A 19,526-nucleotide genomic window follows, 5' to 3' on the forward strand; every position below is an offset into this window, starting at 1 on the left:
ACAAATATCTGCCGGCAGACTGATGTGTTCCCTGTTAGAGCAGGACATCCTGGCCATCCGAAGTCATGACCTTCCTGGTCAAAACCAAATGGCCTGGACATGCGAGATGCTATTTATAAGACGGCATGATTACTATTTGAGTAGTCTTCAGTGTTTTGTGTCGAGGTTGCAGGAATACAGACAACAATAGCATTTACTTTTCGTCACACTGTTCACACATTTAAATATTGTGCCACTAACCAATGGGGCCAGTAGGCTGCTCACATGTGAGAACAGTTTTAGACTTTACTCTTCTCCTGTTCTTATCATACCACTTAAAATGCCTTCGATATCTTTCTCTTGTACGGCCAGCTTTCTGGAGGCATGTGTAGTGGCCCGCTGCTGTGTATCAGCTCTCACTTTTCCTCAGAGTGCTTTTCTTCTCGGTCTAGGTTTTTGGATATTTGTCAGAACTTTAAACGCTCTCATTCCGTTCACTTTAAAGCACTGTACATCTGTTTTCTTACAGCTGGATTAGTGGAGCACCATTTTTCTTGTGTTCTGCATGCGAGTCGACTGCACTGGACGCATTTCACTTTCTATCTTGAGAATATTTGGAGAACTCCACAAGACGCTGACTCAGTGCAGCAGGAAACCTCAATCAGATCCGACCATCTGTGGAAAATGCTTTTGCTTAATTGTTGAAACCTTTCAAGTCTAGACCAACTAATTATGAGACAATGAGACATCTGATATTTTAATGCGACTTCAGGTATCTTGATTTTCTTTTCTTTTTTTTACTTTTAAACCTATTGAAATAACCTTTTTGGCCCAAGGTCACACTGTTATCCGGCTCAACGCTTATCTGCTGCACAAATGATAAGCTTGAATGATATGTCAAATTAAACTGATCTATTACAGCTTTATTCTCGACATCAGTTTGCCAGTAAAACAAAACCTTTAAGCCTTTGCGCTCAGCTGTCTCACCGTACCCCTAATACTTTGAATGGTTGGGCCTTGATCGAGAGTGATAATTCAGGAGCGGCCTCCAAATCTCTAATTGTCACAAACCTAAGCGAAGAATTTAAATCATGCAAAGGGCAAAGCAGACAAATGAGAGAACAGCTGTTTTTTTTTTGTTTTTTTGGTAAATTCCTGAGTCACAAACCCACACTCGGCAAAAGACAGAGAGGCTGTCAATGGCAGGGTGAGAGGGAGGGACACTGAGGAAGAAGAAGGAGAAGAAAGAGAAGGGGGAGGAAGAAAGAAGGGGCTCACAGAGAGTGCACTGTTAGAGGACAGTAAAGCAGACAACAGCCAGCGTAGGTAGAGTACCGGACGAACACTGCTGCTACAAGTCAGAACGGAGGGACACAAGTCGGCAACGGAGAGGTGGATTCACACGTACGATGAGAGAAGCGGCTGAAGAGAGTTGGGACTGCTTGGACAACAGGAGCTTGTAGAAGCCAGGAAGAGGGCAGCCAAACCTGAGGAGATGCTGTGAGGGAGCGTGCCAAGTGATGGAGCTTAAAGTAGCCAGCAGGCGGGCGCAATTAGTCAGGTACAGCAATATGGCATCTTTATTATGATTTATGACTCATGTAATTCTGTAAATCTGAACAGTTTCTCAGAAAAATACTTTTAAAAATCAGTTATCTGTATTTAATCATTTATTTCTGTTATCTTAAACGAATGAAATAAAACTTTTCATTTACATGTCATTTACTCGAAAGAAATTCTGATGCTCAAGGTTAACAGTATTGTGAAGCAGCGTGGCTATTATGATGTATTATGTGGCTGAAACGTTAAAAGCCCAGTGGGGGACTTTTTTTCATCTCTGATATTCCAGCTGTAGTTACCAAGCACGATTTATGTCAATAAAAAGGCAACTTTACTGCCTTTATCAGTGAGAAATGTGCTGCACACAACAATCCCATGTCCTCATGTTAGAAGCTGAGACAATGGTTTACATCGCTACTTTACTTATCAAGGTCAAATGCATTTTGATGATTTTGTTGACGTTAAGAAGCATGAGAATGTGGGAGACATGCAAATGTTTTTGTTCAAAGAGAGAGAGGATTATTTTCCTGACCAATGTATTCAACATGCTCCGTGTACAACTTCACATGATGCTTTAGAGTCCTCGGGCATTACAAAGCGCACTCTGTGTCGTACACAGACCCACCGTTTGTCCTCCCCTCCATCCCTCTTTAGCATTTTAAGTCTACTCCTCTCCGAGCGAATGACCTCCACTGATTAAGGAGATTTTCCAAATTTTTCACAACACCCACATAACCCCCAGCGGCTATGAAGTTGTTCGTCTCCGACAAAGACATGATTGTTTTCTCGCGTTTACTCCGCGTCTCAGTGGTGGAGGATTGCGGTTGATGCCGACTTAGATTGTGGATGCTGAACCCATGTCAAACCTCTGGGTCACCCACCACGAGTGCTGGTGGAGGCTCGGTGTGAGATGTTTCACATGATTTGTATCTCCAGGGTCATCTGTATTACTCTTTCATGAAGATCAACCACGAGCTTAAGTTTAGATACACTGTTAAATTAAGCTTTGTTAAAGTAGCCTCAACAGGTGTAACTTGAAAAAGCTGAGAACCAACTTAGAAATCTAAATAAAGATTTTTTTTTTTTCAGCAGTTAAATGAGTTCGTAATTAGAGTGATTGTGGTGTCAAATATAACACGCATACACGTTCATGGGAGGCTGCGGCTCAGACGGTAGAGTGGGTTGCACACTAATCGGAAGGTTGGTGGTTCGATCCCCAGCTCCTCCTGTCCACATGCCTAAGCGTCCTTGAGCAAGACACTGAACCCTAAGTTGCTCCCGATGGTGTACCATCGGTGTGTGAATGTGCTCCTGATGGCAGCACCTTGCATGGTGATCTGTCTCATTAGTGTGTGAGTGGGTGAATGGGAAAACCATGTTAAAGCGCTTTGAGACCGAAAGGTGATAAAGCGCTATACAAGTACAGACAATTTACATATATACACACATAAATATAAACAGAGTGTGTACATACATAAAGCAGTTTTGCCTAAAAAGGCATTTAAGGATTTTTTTTTTCTGCTATTGCAGATAAAGAAAGGTAGTATAAAAAAATATATATGGACTTCTGGAGATAGAAGAAAGTAGTCTGGCACTGTGTGGGAATTTATGAAGAAAATTTTTGCTGTAATATGTAAAGAAAATGTTACTTTCTGTAGTAGTAGTACTGTAAGATAGATCTTAATTGTACGAATATTCCATCATTACGACCTGACAGAGAAACCTTTTTTAAACTGCAAATTTAGAAAATATTGACCTAGCATATGACTCTCTTAAACTAAGTGATATATAAAACAGAAGTTAAAATGGCACTATTACCCAGTAATAACAATATTTATTGTATAAAAAAAATGACACCAGGTCCTAGTACAGAAGCATTAACAGCACACTATAGCTAAAATATTAAAGCAAAAGATTATCATTAGATTATTAATACTGAAGCATTGGTGTGTAAGCAGCATGTTGCTTTTGAAGCTGCTGCAATTGGAGCTAGTTTGAACTACTTTATACAGTTTTATATCCAGGGGCAGCAGATAAATGTGAGGGGTTGTCAGATAATGACTGAGAGGAAAGAAGAAAAAGCTCTGATCCACAAATACATTTTCAGTTTCTGGACTTTTTCCTCTAACCATTGATTTTTGGAGAGATATTGGATCATAACATTTTTTGGGGAAATTAAACCACGGTGAGAAGTTTACAGCAAAATTACTATTTGGTGGCGCTTTTAAGAACTCTAAAATGGGACCGCGACTACACCCTGATTTCTGTTAGACATCAGAAGATAAAAAAGGTTGGAGACTATCGATTTGATCCCGTGTTGTATTTTAAAGCTTGTTATGCTATTCATCGAGTCATTAAGTCTTCACCTATTGTGTAATTAAAGCTGCAAAATAAAAATAAAATGGAGTGGAGCGGAATGTACAATATTTCTGTCTGAAATGTGGAGTGGAAGTATGAAGTAGAAAAAAAATGAATACCTCTAAATTGTACTTAGGTACATGTTACCTTCCACCACTGCAAATACGCTGATGAATCCCTGAGAGTTGGCATGACTCTGACACCGTGAGGCTCGTCCCTCTTTGCACATTTGTCTTCAACGTGCCACTTTACTTTCCCGGCACTCTTTTAATTTGGTTTTCTGCCCTCAGCAGTCCACGCTGCAGTCCTGCAGTATGGAACACATTTCAAATCTCGTCTCTCATACCGGCCCGTCCCTGCTGCCAGATTGGTTTTCACACAGTCCCGGCCCCTCCCTGCTACCACGGCGACGCAGCTGTCACCTGTCAGTTTCATGGCAGGGATGCGTGCCAGCCTGTTATGGCTCAGAATAGAATTGCGGGAGAGTTTTGCTGGAAGTGGGAGAGCGCAGCACCGAGTCTCTGAAAGAATGAACAGTTGACCAGGAAAAGAAATCTCAACTATATAAGAATGTGGCATGTGTGTATTCGGAGGTTAAAGGGTGCTGTTCATGGGAGACACTGACTGTTTCTGCAGAGAGAGACTCTGGCTCAGACTGTATTGGTAAGGCCTCTTGTCATAGCCACACCAACATCCACTAGCTAATTTAAGTCAGCTACATTACAGGGAGTTGTTGTTTAGTACTGCTTACTATTCTTTCTTTTTTTATTTTAATATATTTAGGAGGTTATGTTAAACTTTGATTGATATTTTCTTCATATATCATCTGAAAAAACATTGAATTACATGTGAAATTGTATGTGTGACCACTGTATCTTCTCATTCTCAACTTCTCCATTTTCTCTGTCTTTTTTGTTTGTTTGTTTGTTTGTTTGTTTGTTTGTTTGTTTTACTGGTTTTTTGTTTATTTCCCTGCAGAATGGATGACCAGGACAGAGTAAGCCAAGCATCCAGCGTGGCCACAATTTCCTATTTTCCAGTTATAAAGGTTTTTTTTTAGTTGGCATGTCTTTTTGTCACTTTTAAAGCATACAAATGTGCATAATAATCTATTATTACCTCTTCTGGTAACAGGAGAGTGATGGAAAGGTGCAAACATTTGGGAAACGATGCCAGGCTGCCAAGAGAGACCCCAACTGCCCTGTGGTCATCAGAGGATGGCTCAACAAAAAAGTAAGTTGGCATAATTTTATTCTGTGATCTGCTAAAAAAAAAAATGTAGAAGAAAGAAGAGTGTGTGACCAAATTGTGCAAAGAGCAGAACCTAATTAATCTTCCCTCTGCAGGACAGCTCTGGTTTGAAGCTTTGGAAGAGGAGATGGTTTGTCCTCTCGAACTTCTGTCTGTTTTACTACAAAGGTAGAATCCACAGTTGTAGACCAGCAAGTTGTCTGACTGGATGAAATGTACAATAATGCATCTCTTATTTTGTTCTCTTCTTTTCTGTCCTCCATCAGACAGCAGAGAAGAATCTGTGCTGGGCAGCATCCCACTCCCAAGCTACAAAATCCTGTTTTGCACGCCGCGAGAATGCAAGAACAGAAAGTTCACCTTCAAGGTACTCATGATTATTATTTTTTTTTATTTTTTTATTTTTTATAAATAAAGTATAAATAAAAAGTTTATAAATAAAATTTGTTTTACTGGTAAAAAAAAAAAAAAAATAGCTTCTCTACATGACTTTGAACATATACTTGTGAATAACCAGGTGGTGCACCAGGGAATGCGCTCTTATTACTTCAGCGCTGACACTCAGGAGGATATGTTGGGATGGGTTCGAGCCCTCAGTCAGTCTGCAGCAATGGAGCCAGACAGCTCCCTGAACAGGTACCACTATATTCACTGCTGACATGAGGTTTTAGATACTGAATATTACGATAGCAGTTCATAGGTGTTTTTCTGTCCTTCTCTAATTCTCTCAGGCGCTGCTCAAGTTATCAGGATTTTACACAGATAGGTGGCAGCAGTGAATCAGTGGACTTCCCTAAATCCCCCTCTGATGAAGAGGGTTCCTCCCAAAAGCGCAGGCACGTCAGCCGGACACTGAGTGAACCGAGTCAGCTCAGTGGTGGGAGGATGGGGATCTCAGAGCCGAGGGAGCGGCGGCGTGTACATCAGAGAAACAGCAGGTTGTTAAATCATCTCTCTGTGTGAACGGCACATCCTGGTTCACTTAAAAGGTATATCTGAGAAAGGTCTGAGTTTGGCATTCTGTTCTTCTTTTTCTGGTGTTTTCACAACAGAACGCCGAGCCCTCCCGACTCCAGCAGAAGAAGACTGTTTGGTCCAAACACAGAGGAGGATTCTCTTCCCGGCCAAAACACACCACCACAAACAGACATTTATGGGACAGGTTCTTTGACCTCGAGGGGTCAACTGGGGTCACGACCTCATACACCAGTGGGAAGGGTTGACATTCGACCCCATGACAACCCGGTCATGGGGCCACAGACCCTGTACTATGCACCTGCCTCACCTCAGTTGGAGTTCAAATCCAACCCTACAACTCCAGTCACAGAAAGGTGGCAAAGCCTAAGCAAGGTCAGGACTCATTTTTGTTTGTCAAGACCCTAATTTCAAATGAATATCATTGTGTGTCACACTGTTTTTATATTTAATTATTGCTATAAAGGATCCAATTTTACACATGAAGTTAATAGAAGGTAATACAGAATATCACTGCCCGTTAAAACAGTTGTATAATATCTCTGGAGGAGCTTTTCAAAATTTTAAACATAACCCTGATTATGTCATGTAATCAAAAATTACTTTAAAAAAAAAAAGCCTTTAAAACTGAGGGTGTGGCAGTAAAAGGAATATGGAGAAATGGAGGTCTAAATAAAGACCGTATTAGAGAATTGAGGGGAATTGTAAATTGTAGACACCTTAACTTATACTTTGTTAACAGCCTGTCCCTACATATGGTTCTGTTCATCATACACCGAGTGGGCGAAGACCTTTGGGAAAGGTAACTATATAAAAATATATTTATATCCATGCTAGTTTGCAGCACATTACAACTATTGAGTAAAGTGTAATAACCCAGTATCACACCCAAGCATGAAATACACACATCAGTCCACTAGAGGATAAAGTGCAAGAGTGACATTTTGCGTTGCCTTGGCGTGAAAAGTAAGTTGCCTTAGGTTGGTGAAGTTTAGCGAAAGATCATTGCTTAAGTTAAATTAAGCAATTTTACCTATAGTGACGATATACGTCAAGTTTTAAGATACTTTACATATTTTACATAAGTAAAATACATTACGTTATCCAAGTAATTTACTTACAGAAATCCATGTTGAATTTAGCTGCTTCACAAACATCCAGGTGAAGGTCCTGTGTTTGTTCCATCCAGCCATCCCGACCTGCCATATACGTGGACTTTATCGTCTTTGTAGCTCTGCAATGAGATCAGGATGGTCATACATGTGTGTACTTCTCACGCCTAGGCAGAGCAGAATGTGTCACATCCTCTAGTGGACTGACAGGTGTATTACACACTCGGCATGAGTGTAAACCGTTATCAGTAATTCTTAATTTTATTGAGTGAAACCTACTATAACAGGTTATTGAAGTCACTAATAACATGCTTTTAAAAAATAAAAAAAACACAATAGTAGTTAAAAACTCTGTTGCATTGGTCTTTGAACAAAGACGTCAGTACGTTTTCTTTAATATCATGCATTCTCTTTTCACGTACACGCTGTCTCTACAGAGCTACTCCACAGGGGCACATGCAGACTTACTGCCTCCTTTACCCCCCTCATCGAGAGCCCCCCAACCCCCACAACACCACCACCACCATCATCACCATCACCGCAGCCATTTATCTGTGTGTGTGCTACCGCCAGCTATGGTACAGCCCTACCGGCTGAGCTGTGCTGTGTTCTTATGGCCGTTTGTGTGGTACAACTGTCAATGGTGTTGTGATGTTTTATATTTGTTTTATGTTGCCCCCCCAAAAACAAAACAAAAAAACAGTCTAAACTATGCCGTCTTTAACAAAAGGACTCTAAGAGTTTTGGCAACAACATTTGTATTATCCTGTGATATTGTCCTGTATGTCGCTGACTTGTTTCATGTCCATGTCACTGTTTTGTAACTAACTGTCACAGTTTAAACTTTTTGCGTTACTAATAAATCATATCTTTGTTATTATTATTATTATTATTGTGTTTAGTACTATCATACCTGAGGTCGTTATATCTATACTTTAGGTTTTGTCTGAGGAGTACTGCCAGGATTATGCTAAATTTAATGACTAGTAAAGTTGACGATTACCAAATTACAAATGCATCATGTTATGATACTTTGAATAATGATTTTCCAGTTTCATGACAGAGCTCCTAATACGTGGCTGTAGCGCGCTGAAGCTTGTGCAGTGCTCTGTTGAAACAGCTTAATCTTAACATTTTAGCACTAACATTAAATCCCTGAAGCATTACCCAACACACAATATCCCAAATAAATGTTTACTTTGGTGAGAGTAATATTTCTTAAAAGATTATTAAAGGGATTTCCTAAAAATGTATAAATTGTATGTACAAACAATGACTTCGATGCTTTTCAGGCGCCGAAACCTGACCCAAGGGATTTGCCACCAATCCGGCCTCTTGAAAGTGAGGCAGATGTGAGTATTTAAAATTACAGGATGTGGATGTCTCTGCAGCATTTTATTACATATTTTTTCTCTGAGTACATACGAGTTTGATTTTCCCTCCTCAGGCTGTGTTGACGAGGCTGTGTGGCTGTGACAAGCTGCTACAGTCTCTGTCTATAGAACTGGCCCAGCTACAAATAGACAAGGTTAGTAAAAACAACACATCAACATGTTTAAGGCTGTTTTGACGATACATGACTAATACCCAATCCCACTCATGAATGGCAAACAAAAATGGACATTGTCTCCAGGGCTAAAAAGTGAAGTCCCTTAAAGCGCAATGTCACTAAGGGCCACAAGGGGCTGGCTCTAAATTACCTCTGGCCCCAATAGACTCCCTGTACAAATATAAGAAACCTTATGTATCTCTTGCAGGACAGCGTCCAGTGTGCGTTAGAAGTGTCCAGGCTGCAACTGGAAGAGTGGAAGAGTCAGGGGCCGCGGGCCCACGAAGAAGCACTGACCCAGAAGGCTTTGCTACAAGAAGAGCTGGTCACGATCCGTGCCAGAATGTGTGACGTATCACTGGTGTGTAAACCAACAAGCAAAGAGACCATTTTGCTGTTATGTCACGTATCATTATATAGATTTTCTTGTTTGTTTGTTCTTGTTTGTTAACTTGTTTTCAGATTCATTATAGATTTTTTTTGTATTGTTTACAAATCCTCTAATCTTTATGTTCAGGAAATGGAGCAAGTTTGGAGTCAATATGAGCGAATGGAGAGTGAACTGTCTGTTATCCGTTCACACCTTCAGCACATCTGTAACTTTGGAATGCCACAGGTATTTGTAAACTACAAGGCACTAATTCTTTCATGAATATTTTTTTTAGTTTTATTACTATATAGTGAGCTTCGTTAACATGTGTGCTGCATCTATTCAAAAGGTCTCATCTTTGAGGACTCTCATTCATAACCGAAGATAAATATTTTAGACCTTTTAGATTTGTTTCATGTCTCAGAGTGGTAGACCCATGACCTTAATGTCATGGATGTCTTTCGACCAAACCTCACGTTCATGCCTAAACATATTTATAAGAGTCAGTTTCATCTACAGGAGCAGTCTCAGGCTCAGAGAGAGCTGTGGATGATGGAGGACATCCTTGCTGGACTGAAGATCAATAGGGATCAGTTCCGCTTCCTGCTGGGACTACAGAGACACCACAGTAAGCATCAGATACTCCTACTGTAATGTTTACAGTCTTGATGTGGATCTATATCCTACTGTAAATGTCTGTTTCTGGTAAATTATAACAGTGGAGTTTTGCCTGAATCTTTTAGAGTGTGTTAATGGCTTCATTTATGAGCAACGCAAAACAAAAGAAAAAGCTACTGTGCTGGACTTGTGATGTCAAGGCAACAAAACCACAACTCTGCATCAGATACTGCATAGATATTCAAAAATGTAAATGTAAATAGGCTTTGCCATTTTGCCTCTTGGTCACCCCCTTATAACACATAAAACTGCAGCTATCTTATCGGTTTATCCAAACAACACATCATTGCACAATATCCTCTCACTTTACCTAAAATCAAAACATCTCTGCACACAGAAATTAATGAATGATGACTTTAGACTGAATAAGAAAATGTGAATCCCTCTTCGCCTGTATGAAATCTTAAAAATCCAAATCATTGCTTTGTGCTGCCACTTGGGGTCACCAATGTGTTTCCTGGTCCATCTTGGTTATGCACATGAAACCTGACAATAAATGAACTGTGTCAACACAATGACCTTTTCTGTCTCCCCCTCAGTGTTCCAGTCCACAGCTCCACATCCTGGATCCCCTGGCTCTCCCACAGAAAGGCTGCCAATGGTACGAGTGTCCTGTCTGTTGTTTCTTTTGTCAGTTGCCCCTGACGTTCGCTCTCTGCTTTATGAACAAATGCGGAATTGTTGTCGACTCCAGGCGATGGTTAAATCAATCTGCTGGCATCTGCCAACTTGATCTTTGAGCCCACAGGTGTTTCTTACAGCAGCCTTTGGATTCAACTCGTAACATCTGAAGCATTCATGATATTTGGCTAACTGAATCAGAAAGAAGGAATCGCACTGTATTGACATAACTGCAGGCTCCAGTCAGGGTTGCATTTGGTTTTATCAGTCTGGCATTGATACAAAAGGACCTTCCATCATGGCTTCACACTTTTGATCACATCCCTTGTGACTATGATCCCCGCAGGATGTGGAACAGGAACTACCAGTCCGCCCACCGTTACCCCATGAGCTACAGGAATGCCACCAAACCAGGGATCAGGGCCACGGCTGGACAGAGTCGCCATATGAGGTGGGAAATTTAGACATATGCACTGACAAATACAATCAAGTTTGACGATATTTTCACGTTTTTCTATGCTTGTGTTTCAGGGAATCTACAGCCACACTGTTGAGCCTATACACAGACAAGGAAACAGCCAGCCTGACCTCCTTCATGTGAAAGCACAAAGAGATGCACCCGGTTGGCACATATAAACAAATAAGAGTGATATCAATACAGTGTGCTGTATATTCATATTTTCTGTCACATCTATTAATAATTACTTGAATAGATGTTTTAGGCAAATCGTTCAACCTTCCCCCCTCACGTTTCCAATTTCTCTCTCTTCCTGTCACTCTCTCCTTCCACTCATCCTCTCTCACTCCCTCCATCCGTGTCTATTCTCTATTTTCATTTCATCGTTAGACTCGCAGTCTACTTCAAAGTGGATCCCACCAGACGCAACAAACCAATCAACCAAGGTTTGATTCTTCCTAATTTCCTGTATGCTGGTGTGCAATGTGATCCAAAATGCTCCAAATATAGAAGCAGTCAAAGCTGATTTTTCCCTCATCGCAATCACAGCCAAATTCCATTTCTTTGATTCGCTCATCTGTCTTGCAATTAGGGCATGTTGCAGTGCCTTTTGTAGCCGAGAGGGGGAGGCAGAGGCTCGTATCTCAATACAGTGGCTCACTCGTCTCACTTCAACTTCCCAACCCCCCTTTCTCACATGCACACATATACAGTATACATATACATATACATATACATATACATATACATATACATATACATATACATATACATACATATATATATTTATGTACTGCATATATAAACGTAGCATGCAAGCAGCCATCCATATTCTCATGTGCACACACACCTCTGAGCAAACCGATGCAAGCACAAAGCCGTAAAAAAAATGTCCCCTCGGAGATTAATAAAGTAACTACCTAACCTAACCTAACCTAATGATCATCTATTTAATGCCAGTCGTGGATTCTGGCTTTTTACGTGCAGGTTTCTGAAGGTGCAGTGTTCATAAATGACTCATATTCTAAAGAGCATATGTCTTTTCTAGAAGATGAAGATGAAGATGAGTGAAGAGGAGCAGATCGAGAGAATGAAGAGGAATCAGGAGAGGTTGACTAATAGGAAGAAACCTCCCATACCCACCCCAGGTTCCCAAACCCAGAGTTCAGAGACAAGAGAGGAGGTCTGCCAGATTATTATTATTAGTTATATGTAAAACTGACTGAATCACGACATTATACTGTATACCAACGCACATTTACCGATTTATCTTGGTATTTCCTCAGGCCCCCTTTCCCTTAAGGGTGACCAGAGTTGTTACAGCTGTACTACCATCCTCTCTCGTGGCCAGACGAGTTTCTGTTGAGGATCCCCCGGCTGAGCTTGACACTCCACTACTCGAGCAGATCCCACCCGAGATGCAGCAAAGAATGACTGAGCAGAGGAAAAAACTGTTGAACAAGCCACCCAGACGGCTGTTGTTGGACAGCCCTGATCAAAGCCGGTCCTCGGTCGAGATGCGCCAGGGTCAGCCCGTCAAAAAGACAAGCAGACAGCAGCATCAAGGAGCGTCAGAGAAGTCAGAAGTGAGCAGAACTGAGGGTGGAGAGACCTCGAGCAATCAAGACCAAGCAGGTTCGGGAAGTGGAAGTGCAAGCTTAGATGTCCGGGTAAGAAAGACTGAAATATCATTAAGGGTGTTTTGACACCTTAAAAGTCCAGACCAAGGTCATGTTTTTGTTACAGTGTATACATTTGATTCAGATAGTTTTGGTTTCCAAATTGCAATTTAGTGAGCGCACTAAAGAACTTTGCAAGCCTGCGTCCTGTCATCATCACTTATGTGGGCTGCATCTCCCTGTCTTTGATAAAGACTGGTTTGTAGCCAGGCGTGGATCGACCATTAGCCTTTTCCATTTTAATGGAGAAAAACGGATGAACAGATTCATTTCATTGCTACAATACTATTGTTATTGAAGCAATACTACCAGCACTTATTTTTCTCTTGAAATGTTTCTGTTGAGGATTCTTTCCGAAAATAAGTCATGTGCTGCAGCAATTTTATGCTTTGCTTTTTCAAAGTTAACTTTTTCTTTGTCAGACCATATATAAGTCCCTACCTCTCCCCATGCAGCTATCGCAGCTATTTTTGCTCCTTTTTTTTTCTTTTTTTTTTCAGTTCTTTGTCATCTTCTATTGTTAAATGGGTGATAATAGTCTGCCTCAACTTTTTGTAATTGGTCCGAAAGTTTGAACCATCCAGTGTGTTTTCATACTGCAAACAAACCAAACGATGGTTCCGTTTGATCTGGAGTAAGCCTACTTCATTTCGGATCACATTTTGGCCCATTGAATTCTATTAAAAAGAGAGAAAATGTGTTTTTTGGAATCATTAACAAACGCCTGATGTGCTCAGGATGTTAGGGTTCTCGCTCATTGCAGATTCCTTCACATTAATATTTGCTGTCATTACCGTGCTAAAAATGATTCATTGCACTGATAGTTTTCCTATTAGGCAAGGTCATTGCGATATGTCCATTTTAATGTAAAACTGCTTGAACAGGCAGAGGAACAGTCAGCTGCCGCTCTGACCCCTGTCACAGACCTCTGTCTGACCCCTGAACAGCGAGAGGCCAAACTCCGACGAGTGGAACGAATACGAGAGCGAGTTATACGGAGGTGGGGGTTTGTTTTTCTTTTGTTTAATTGTTTGTATATGCGCTTTATGTAGATGGTCCCCACAAACTGGTTGTTGTCTGTCTATCCATCTATCAGCGCAGTCAGAGAGAGTGCTACTACACACAGTCACATCCCAGTCAGCGGACCATGGAAAGAAGTTCACCAGGGTCCCTCTGAATCGGCTAGGAAACAAAGGATGAAAGCAGGTACTTCTTTTACCTAGACAAATTCAAAAAAGTTAAGTATGACATTAAGTTGCAAATATTACGTTACAGTTTAACCAATTTTCTTTGTAATCGCATGATTAATTATTTTCATACTATGGAAATTAGCCTTTACTGACCATTAGCTATTCAAGATCTACTGCAGAGTCAACTGATGTTCTATAAACAAATTCTGCCCCGTTTTTTCCTGTTTTCAGGCCACGACTCTCACGATGGCTACGGAAGCTGTGGGGATAACTTCAGAAGCTCTGCAGAGCTTCAGCTTTCTCGTGCAACATCTCAGGATGAAGATGCAGAACATGAGCATGTTACCAAATTTAAAAGTCAGGCCAGGTGTGGGAACAAAACACAGCACAGGGGGAGACCAGGGGTTGCCAAAACTAAAATCAAACGCCCAGCGTCACCATATCACATCTCATCCATGACAGTCTACCAGAGAGACGGAGCCAACGGGTTTATAGGTTGCAAAGATGATGAGCAGGAAAAGCTTGAAGAACATGCCGATGATGACAATGAAAGTAATCTCAAGTCCACTGATCTGAGAGCCAAGTGGTTCCTGTCCACCAACCAGTGGCAGGGGTTCGTACCTTTGCAGATCCCTGACATAGAAACGCTGCGCATTGAAGAGACGGCAGACATCGACAACCAACCGGCTTCCTCTGATGACATCACCGATTCCAACGATATGTCATCAACAGTGAGTGAAAGCTTAGCGAAAATGAAAGAGAACCATTCACTCTTCTATAAGATTGCATGTGACATCAGTATTTCAGACTCAGACATCACAAAGAATGATGGGAATTCATCTGCTCAAGTACCACCGAGGACAGAAGATGAAGAAGCCCTGTTGATCACTGAATCTGTGCCGGTTGAAGCGACCAGTAAAGTTGGCAGATCATCTAACCAAGACAGCAAGGATTCCTGTCAACATCTGTCATCAGACAACAATGACATTAATCTAACAGATAACAAAACCCAAGATTCCACAGTGGAAATCCAAGAGAAAGCAGAGTTAGAGATTTCTGTGAATCCAGCAAAGGAGGCATGTGTTTCTGAAAATATCATTCCAAAAGAATGTGAGGACGACTCGGGGCAAGAAAGCCAACTGGAGGGTAGAGAAACTATCGATGGAGCTTGTGCTCGGGACGTTGGTTCTGATCACGCGGTGGAGGAATGTGCAAAGACAAGAGGGGAGCGCAGCGGGACGAATGAGTCAGAAGACAAGAAGGAGGACCAAGAGAGATCTGAAGCACTGAAGAGATGTACCAGTTTAAGTGAGGGGAACAACCAGACTGTGCAAGAACGAAGCGACAAACACTCCGTGTCTCTGTCCAGCTCTGCGTACGAGGGCAGGAGTGTGACTCGGAGCGCCTCTTTTGGGAAGGCGAGAGTAACAGTATTAAGGACAAGTTTGTAGACGCAAGAACAGTGAGGGCTTAAGGAGCTTAAGTGAACGAAGGACAAGAACACAGTGAAATGATTTATTGTAATAGAAAATGTCAGAGGAGGAGGATTTCCACTGACTGAAGGAGTTTGGACCTAACTTTGATCTCGAAATTCTATAACTGGAACATTCAATATCAGAAAAAGACATAATATTTGGTAAACTTGAACATTTCCATTAGTCATAATAGGAAAATCTTAATATTTCATCAAAACAAACTATGTAATCAACTATAGTGTTGTTCTTGCAGTTGATGGTAAACATCAAATACCTTATGTATAACTGCAGTTATTTTAACACATTCATTCCTCTCAAAATATGCATCTAACATAACATAGGAATAATAGATGGTGGCTGCTTTTGGTTGGCAACATAACCCTGTTATTGTCGCTGTAACAAGATGTGTTTTGTATCTCAGGTATCGTGATTAATAAACATGCTGTGTGCTACATCGAGACACAGACTCCAGCTTTATATGTGCAAAGAATCACATTAATGTTACATCCTTTTTTTTTTCCCCCCGATGAAGGTCCCCCAGGTGCTCGGTCGCTGCTCTCTGAGGAGACTTGATGCAGAATTACATGGCGCCTCTGAAAATGCCTTTGTCACTTTAAATCCTTGCCGTGTCTCAGTCGATGACATCATTGTCTGAGAACACATTACATCACCCCTTCCCAGGCTCTCTCTCTCTTAAAGACAGCACCACCTTATGTTTACTGAGCCCCCCACACACATACACACACACATGCAAACATACAGAGAGAGAGCGAGATGGACCTACTGATCTGTTTACAAATTTGATATCATTATGAACATGCATATTAATCACTGTGAAGATCAAATTTTGTGTATGGGCTGAATTCATTTTTTGGGGGGATGTTAAATTAAAGACAGCAGTCATAGGTATGGCCAGTTTCATAATTAGATGGATTAACATTAACTGTAAAGATATTCCTGCTATGATTTAATGTCACTGGCACGTGTCCCACCACACTATACACACTGAAGGCATTCCTGGATATGTCATAAGTGAGAGTCTCTGTCTATTCTGACATACAGTATTCAGACATCAAAGATACTGTGTGTTTGCTGCAGAATTGGGAAACGTTTATGCTCAATATGTGAATAATTGTCATTTATGTAGACTGCTTCCATCAAATGTATTGCATATAATGCATTACTTAACTGTTATAGCTCAGAATATTGGCGTATACGCCCGATGCATGAGCTTTTCTAATGGTCTGAAGTTCGGCCTGTGGAGCATCACCCCACAGCTTTCTTATACAATGCACAGATATAATACTGGTTTATTATCAACAAATAGATAAGCACTGCATTTGTGTTGAACTGGTGAATTTGTGCACACGATGCGGCTCAAAAAAGGGCAGGGTGCGCAAGTGTCAGGGTAAATGTGTGTCTGTTAGTTGGCTCTTGTCTCTGATATACATACACACTGTATAATTAATCAGGTGTTTGATTGGCCTGCGAGTGCGCGCGAGTGCGTGGCGCGCGCGTAAATCACAGAGATGCGGAGAATGCTGAGAGAATGTTTCTTTAAGACCCATTACCTTCCAATCCGACAGAGGGGGAGTCCGTGGTAAGGTGGCGTATCGTCTCTCTTCGCGTCCCCTTCCTCGCCGTTTACATGTGGAAAAAGAGAGACAGAGGGGGTGGGGGGGGGGAAACACACACCGTGAGCTTTTAGGCTATACTCCGCTTTTTCTGGATGAGGGGCACACACACACACACACACACACACCGAGGCAGGAACCGCGGTGATGGACCTAAGGAATATTTGACATCAAACATGGACACTACAGGCTCCCCCCGATGACTGTGGTAAGGATGCAACTTCACGCCGCCCCATCGCAAAACCAGTTTCCATCGAGGGGGAGAATAATATTCATCGAAAGACGCACGAGAGGAACGTGCATGCACTGATGTATCGATGCATGTGTGCGTGCACGCGTGCGATAACAAGTACCTAACGTTGTGTTGCCAAGGATTTAGAGGGAGGGGGGCTGTATGTGTATGCGTGTGTACGCGCGCGCGCGCGTGCGTGTGTGTGTGTGTGTGTGCGTGCGTGCGTGTGTGTGTTTGGGGGATCTTTTTGAATGGAAGCAAATAGGCTTATATTAGATGGACTATGCAGCGCTTGGTGCCCATGTCGGTGTCAGGCATTGACAGGTGTGTTGGCAGCACACAGCACGATATATGTAGGGCGCGCTTGCTCGCTCCCGTTTGCATACAGTTAGGCGAGGTGATAGATACTCGGGAGAGAGAGAGAGAGAGAGAGAGAGAGAGAGAGACAGAGAGAGCGAGCGAGAGAGAGAGAGAGAGAGAGAGAGAATCCTCTTAAATATCATAAGATGCCACTGTATATTGTGTTGCTTGTAATTAATCATGGCTGCAACTAAGCTGCTCGCCGTTGGGAGTCTTTGTAGTCAAAACCACCCAGTTCGTCTCACTACTGTCACTGGCCCTATGGGGTTGCTTATAATTCTATAATGTCTGGGGGGGGGGAAAAAAGGCAGCCCCCCCCCCAACGCTGATAATGTGCGAGGAGTATAGTCTATTTTTGGGGCCATCCTCCTGACGTGACGCTTATTCCACAGTCTTTTAGGATCTCTGTGGAACAGACGTGGATTCGTCTGCCTTCGTGGTCAATTTTAAACACACGAGGGGACACAGTTTCGAGGTGCCTCCGCTACACAGCTGCCGAGCTGCTTACTATAAAAATAAAAAAATAAAAAATGTAGATCTGCGCGTGCGCGATCGTGTGCCTGCCACCAAATGCTCTTTCCTCCATACATTCAAAAATGGAGGTATATATATATATATATATGGCCACAGTTAAGTCGAGCCGTCATCTGGAGAGCCTCGTCGTTTTCCCGCTAGCCCGGTGTGCAGTGTGGATGCCAGCGCGCTAATAATAAAAAAAAAATTTTAAATTTAAAAAAAAAGAAAGAAGCGTGCTACAGTCCCGGATCCCGGTGCTTTCATTCCCTCCACCCAGCTGCCGACAATCACTTATCGATTCCAATGATGCGTTTCTTGCCCATGGGGTACCGTTTCATGGTATTAGGAGAGGAGGGGAGAGGAGAGAAGATGATGGGAGGAGGCGCGGGGAGGGGATGGGGGGGGGGGGGGGGAGCCTTCATTATTACTCGCTATATATGCTGTGCTTTTATTGAAACGCATCCGACATGCTCGCATTCTTTTTTTCGCTGTGAAGCTGACTTTTAACTGGATGTATATATATATATTCAGAAAAAAATTAATCGCCCAGACCCTCATTCTTCAGTTGCTCATTGTCGGCGGCTGTGGGAGCCTGCAAACCCCCTCTCCCCGCCCCAGTGTCTGGTGGAGAAGAGCTGCTTTTGCTGCCCCCCCCCCCCTCTCTCTCTCCACACACACACACACACACACACACACACACACACACACACACACACACACACACACACACACACACACACACACACACACACACACACACACACACACACACAACAAGGATATTTCCCTTTGCCCATTTTTCAGAGAGAGGGAATATTTAGTAATATGATACAGCGCCTAATTAGGGGCTTGTCCTAATTGGTAAATGTATATCATATGTGCAAGTCTAACAACTAAATACTGTAAAGCCATGTCTGTCCAATCCAGATTATAGGCAGCTCTAACCAGGACTCAGTTTGACTGTGTATGATGGTGGTTGTGATGATGATGATGATGATGATGATGATGATGGTGATGATGATGATGATGATGATAATGATGAAGTGTATGCAATCATGGTAGAATGACACATGCACCACAGACACTATAATACACACTATTGATCGATTTCAGACTGGTGACACTGTGACATGAGCTCAGCCATTACACCAACGAATCTAATAAACGCGCTTGATAATGAAGCCGTATATTGTAAGCTCCACATTATAGGAAAATGTTATCACCAGCTCGTTGATTTTAAGCCGCCTCCTGGGCCGGTCCCTATGTGCTCGCACCCATATGGCAGCACGAATAGCAACTATTCAAAGTAAAGGCCTCGATAATGCTCATATAGCTGTAATGTTATGGCATGATAACTATTCTACGGCGTTCTCTCTTTTTACAGCTATCTCGCTCTCCCTCCCACTTTTGCACACGCTCATAAACACACACACACACAGGTCCTGAAGCTCAGTGACCTCACAGCTGACGCTTCAGTCAAAACTGCAGGCTGCACAGTTATGTTTTGCCTGTACTGAATCAGGAGTCCAG

The 19,526-nt window shown here is 42.2% G+C and overlaps 2 protein-coding genes across 10 annotated transcripts in view; both read left to right on the plus strand.

Annotated features, from left to right (window-relative positions):
* The first annotated feature begins 1,247 nt into the window (after nt 1–1,247).
* On the plus strand, nt 1,248–15,712 carry plekha4 (pleckstrin homology domain containing A4). Of its 7 annotated transcripts, none has more exons than XM_069691539.1 (24): nt 1,248–1,540; nt 4,876–4,945; nt 5,032–5,130; nt 5,244–5,316; nt 5,415–5,515; nt 5,666–5,784; nt 5,880–6,086; nt 6,201–6,498; nt 6,866–6,925; nt 7,673–7,813; nt 8,528–8,587; nt 8,683–8,763; nt 8,993–9,145; nt 9,302–9,400; nt 9,674–9,782; nt 10,372–10,433; nt 10,800–10,904; nt 10,985–11,075; nt 11,301–11,356; nt 11,959–12,093; nt 12,197–12,580; nt 13,474–13,589; nt 13,686–13,795; nt 14,011–15,712. In XM_069691539.1, the coding sequence occupies exons 1-24, from the start codon at nt 1,500–1,502 to the stop codon at nt 15,228–15,230; spliced, it is 3,990 nt and encodes a 1,329-aa protein (XP_069547640.1). In that variant the 5' UTR covers nt 1,248–1,499; the 3' UTR covers nt 15,231–15,712. The 7 variants fall into 7 exon arrangements, with proteins under 7 accessions (XP_069547640.1, XP_069547641.1, XP_069547643.1 ...); XM_069691540.1 differs by having other exon boundaries at nt 7,673–7,789; XM_069691542.1 differs by having other exon boundaries at nt 4,876–4,894.
* A 1,079-nt stretch (nt 15,713–16,791) lies between these two features.
* LOC138616943 (liprin-alpha-3-like) overlaps nt 16,792–19,526 on the plus strand; it is a 28,182-nt gene continuing 25,447 nt past the window's right edge. For all 3 annotated transcript variants that reach the window (XM_069691547.1, XM_069691548.1, XM_069691549.1), the window contains exon 1: nt 16,792–17,096. The gene's annotated coding sequence lies outside the window, so the exon portion shown is untranslated. The remainder of the gene's footprint in view (nt 17,097–19,526) is intronic.

This window comes from Brachyistius frenatus, unplaced genomic scaffold (genome assembly GCF_029030835.1).
Source record: "Brachyistius frenatus isolate BFR_SWC_R1_liver_20210118 unplaced genomic scaffold, ASM2903083v1 Contig_11, whole genome shotgun sequence".
NCBI lineage: Eukaryota > Metazoa > Chordata > Actinopteri > Embiotocidae > Brachyistius > Brachyistius frenatus.

What these genes read in the sequence shown, in the direction of transcription:
- plekha4 (XM_069691539.1), top strand. Translation starts at nt 1,500, where the DNA reads ATGGAGCTTAAAGTAGCCAGCAGGCGGGCGCAATTAGTCAG. An exon ending in CCACAGAAAGGCTGCCAATG is followed by an intron (nt 10,434 to 10,799) that starts GTACGAGTGTCC and finishes TGATCCCCGCAG; the next exon opens with GATGTGGAACAGGAACTACC. An exon ending in GAAACAAAGGATGAAAGCAG is followed by an intron (nt 13,796 to 14,010) that starts GTACTTCTTTTA and finishes TCCTGTTTTCAG; the next exon opens with GCCACGACTCTCACGATGGC.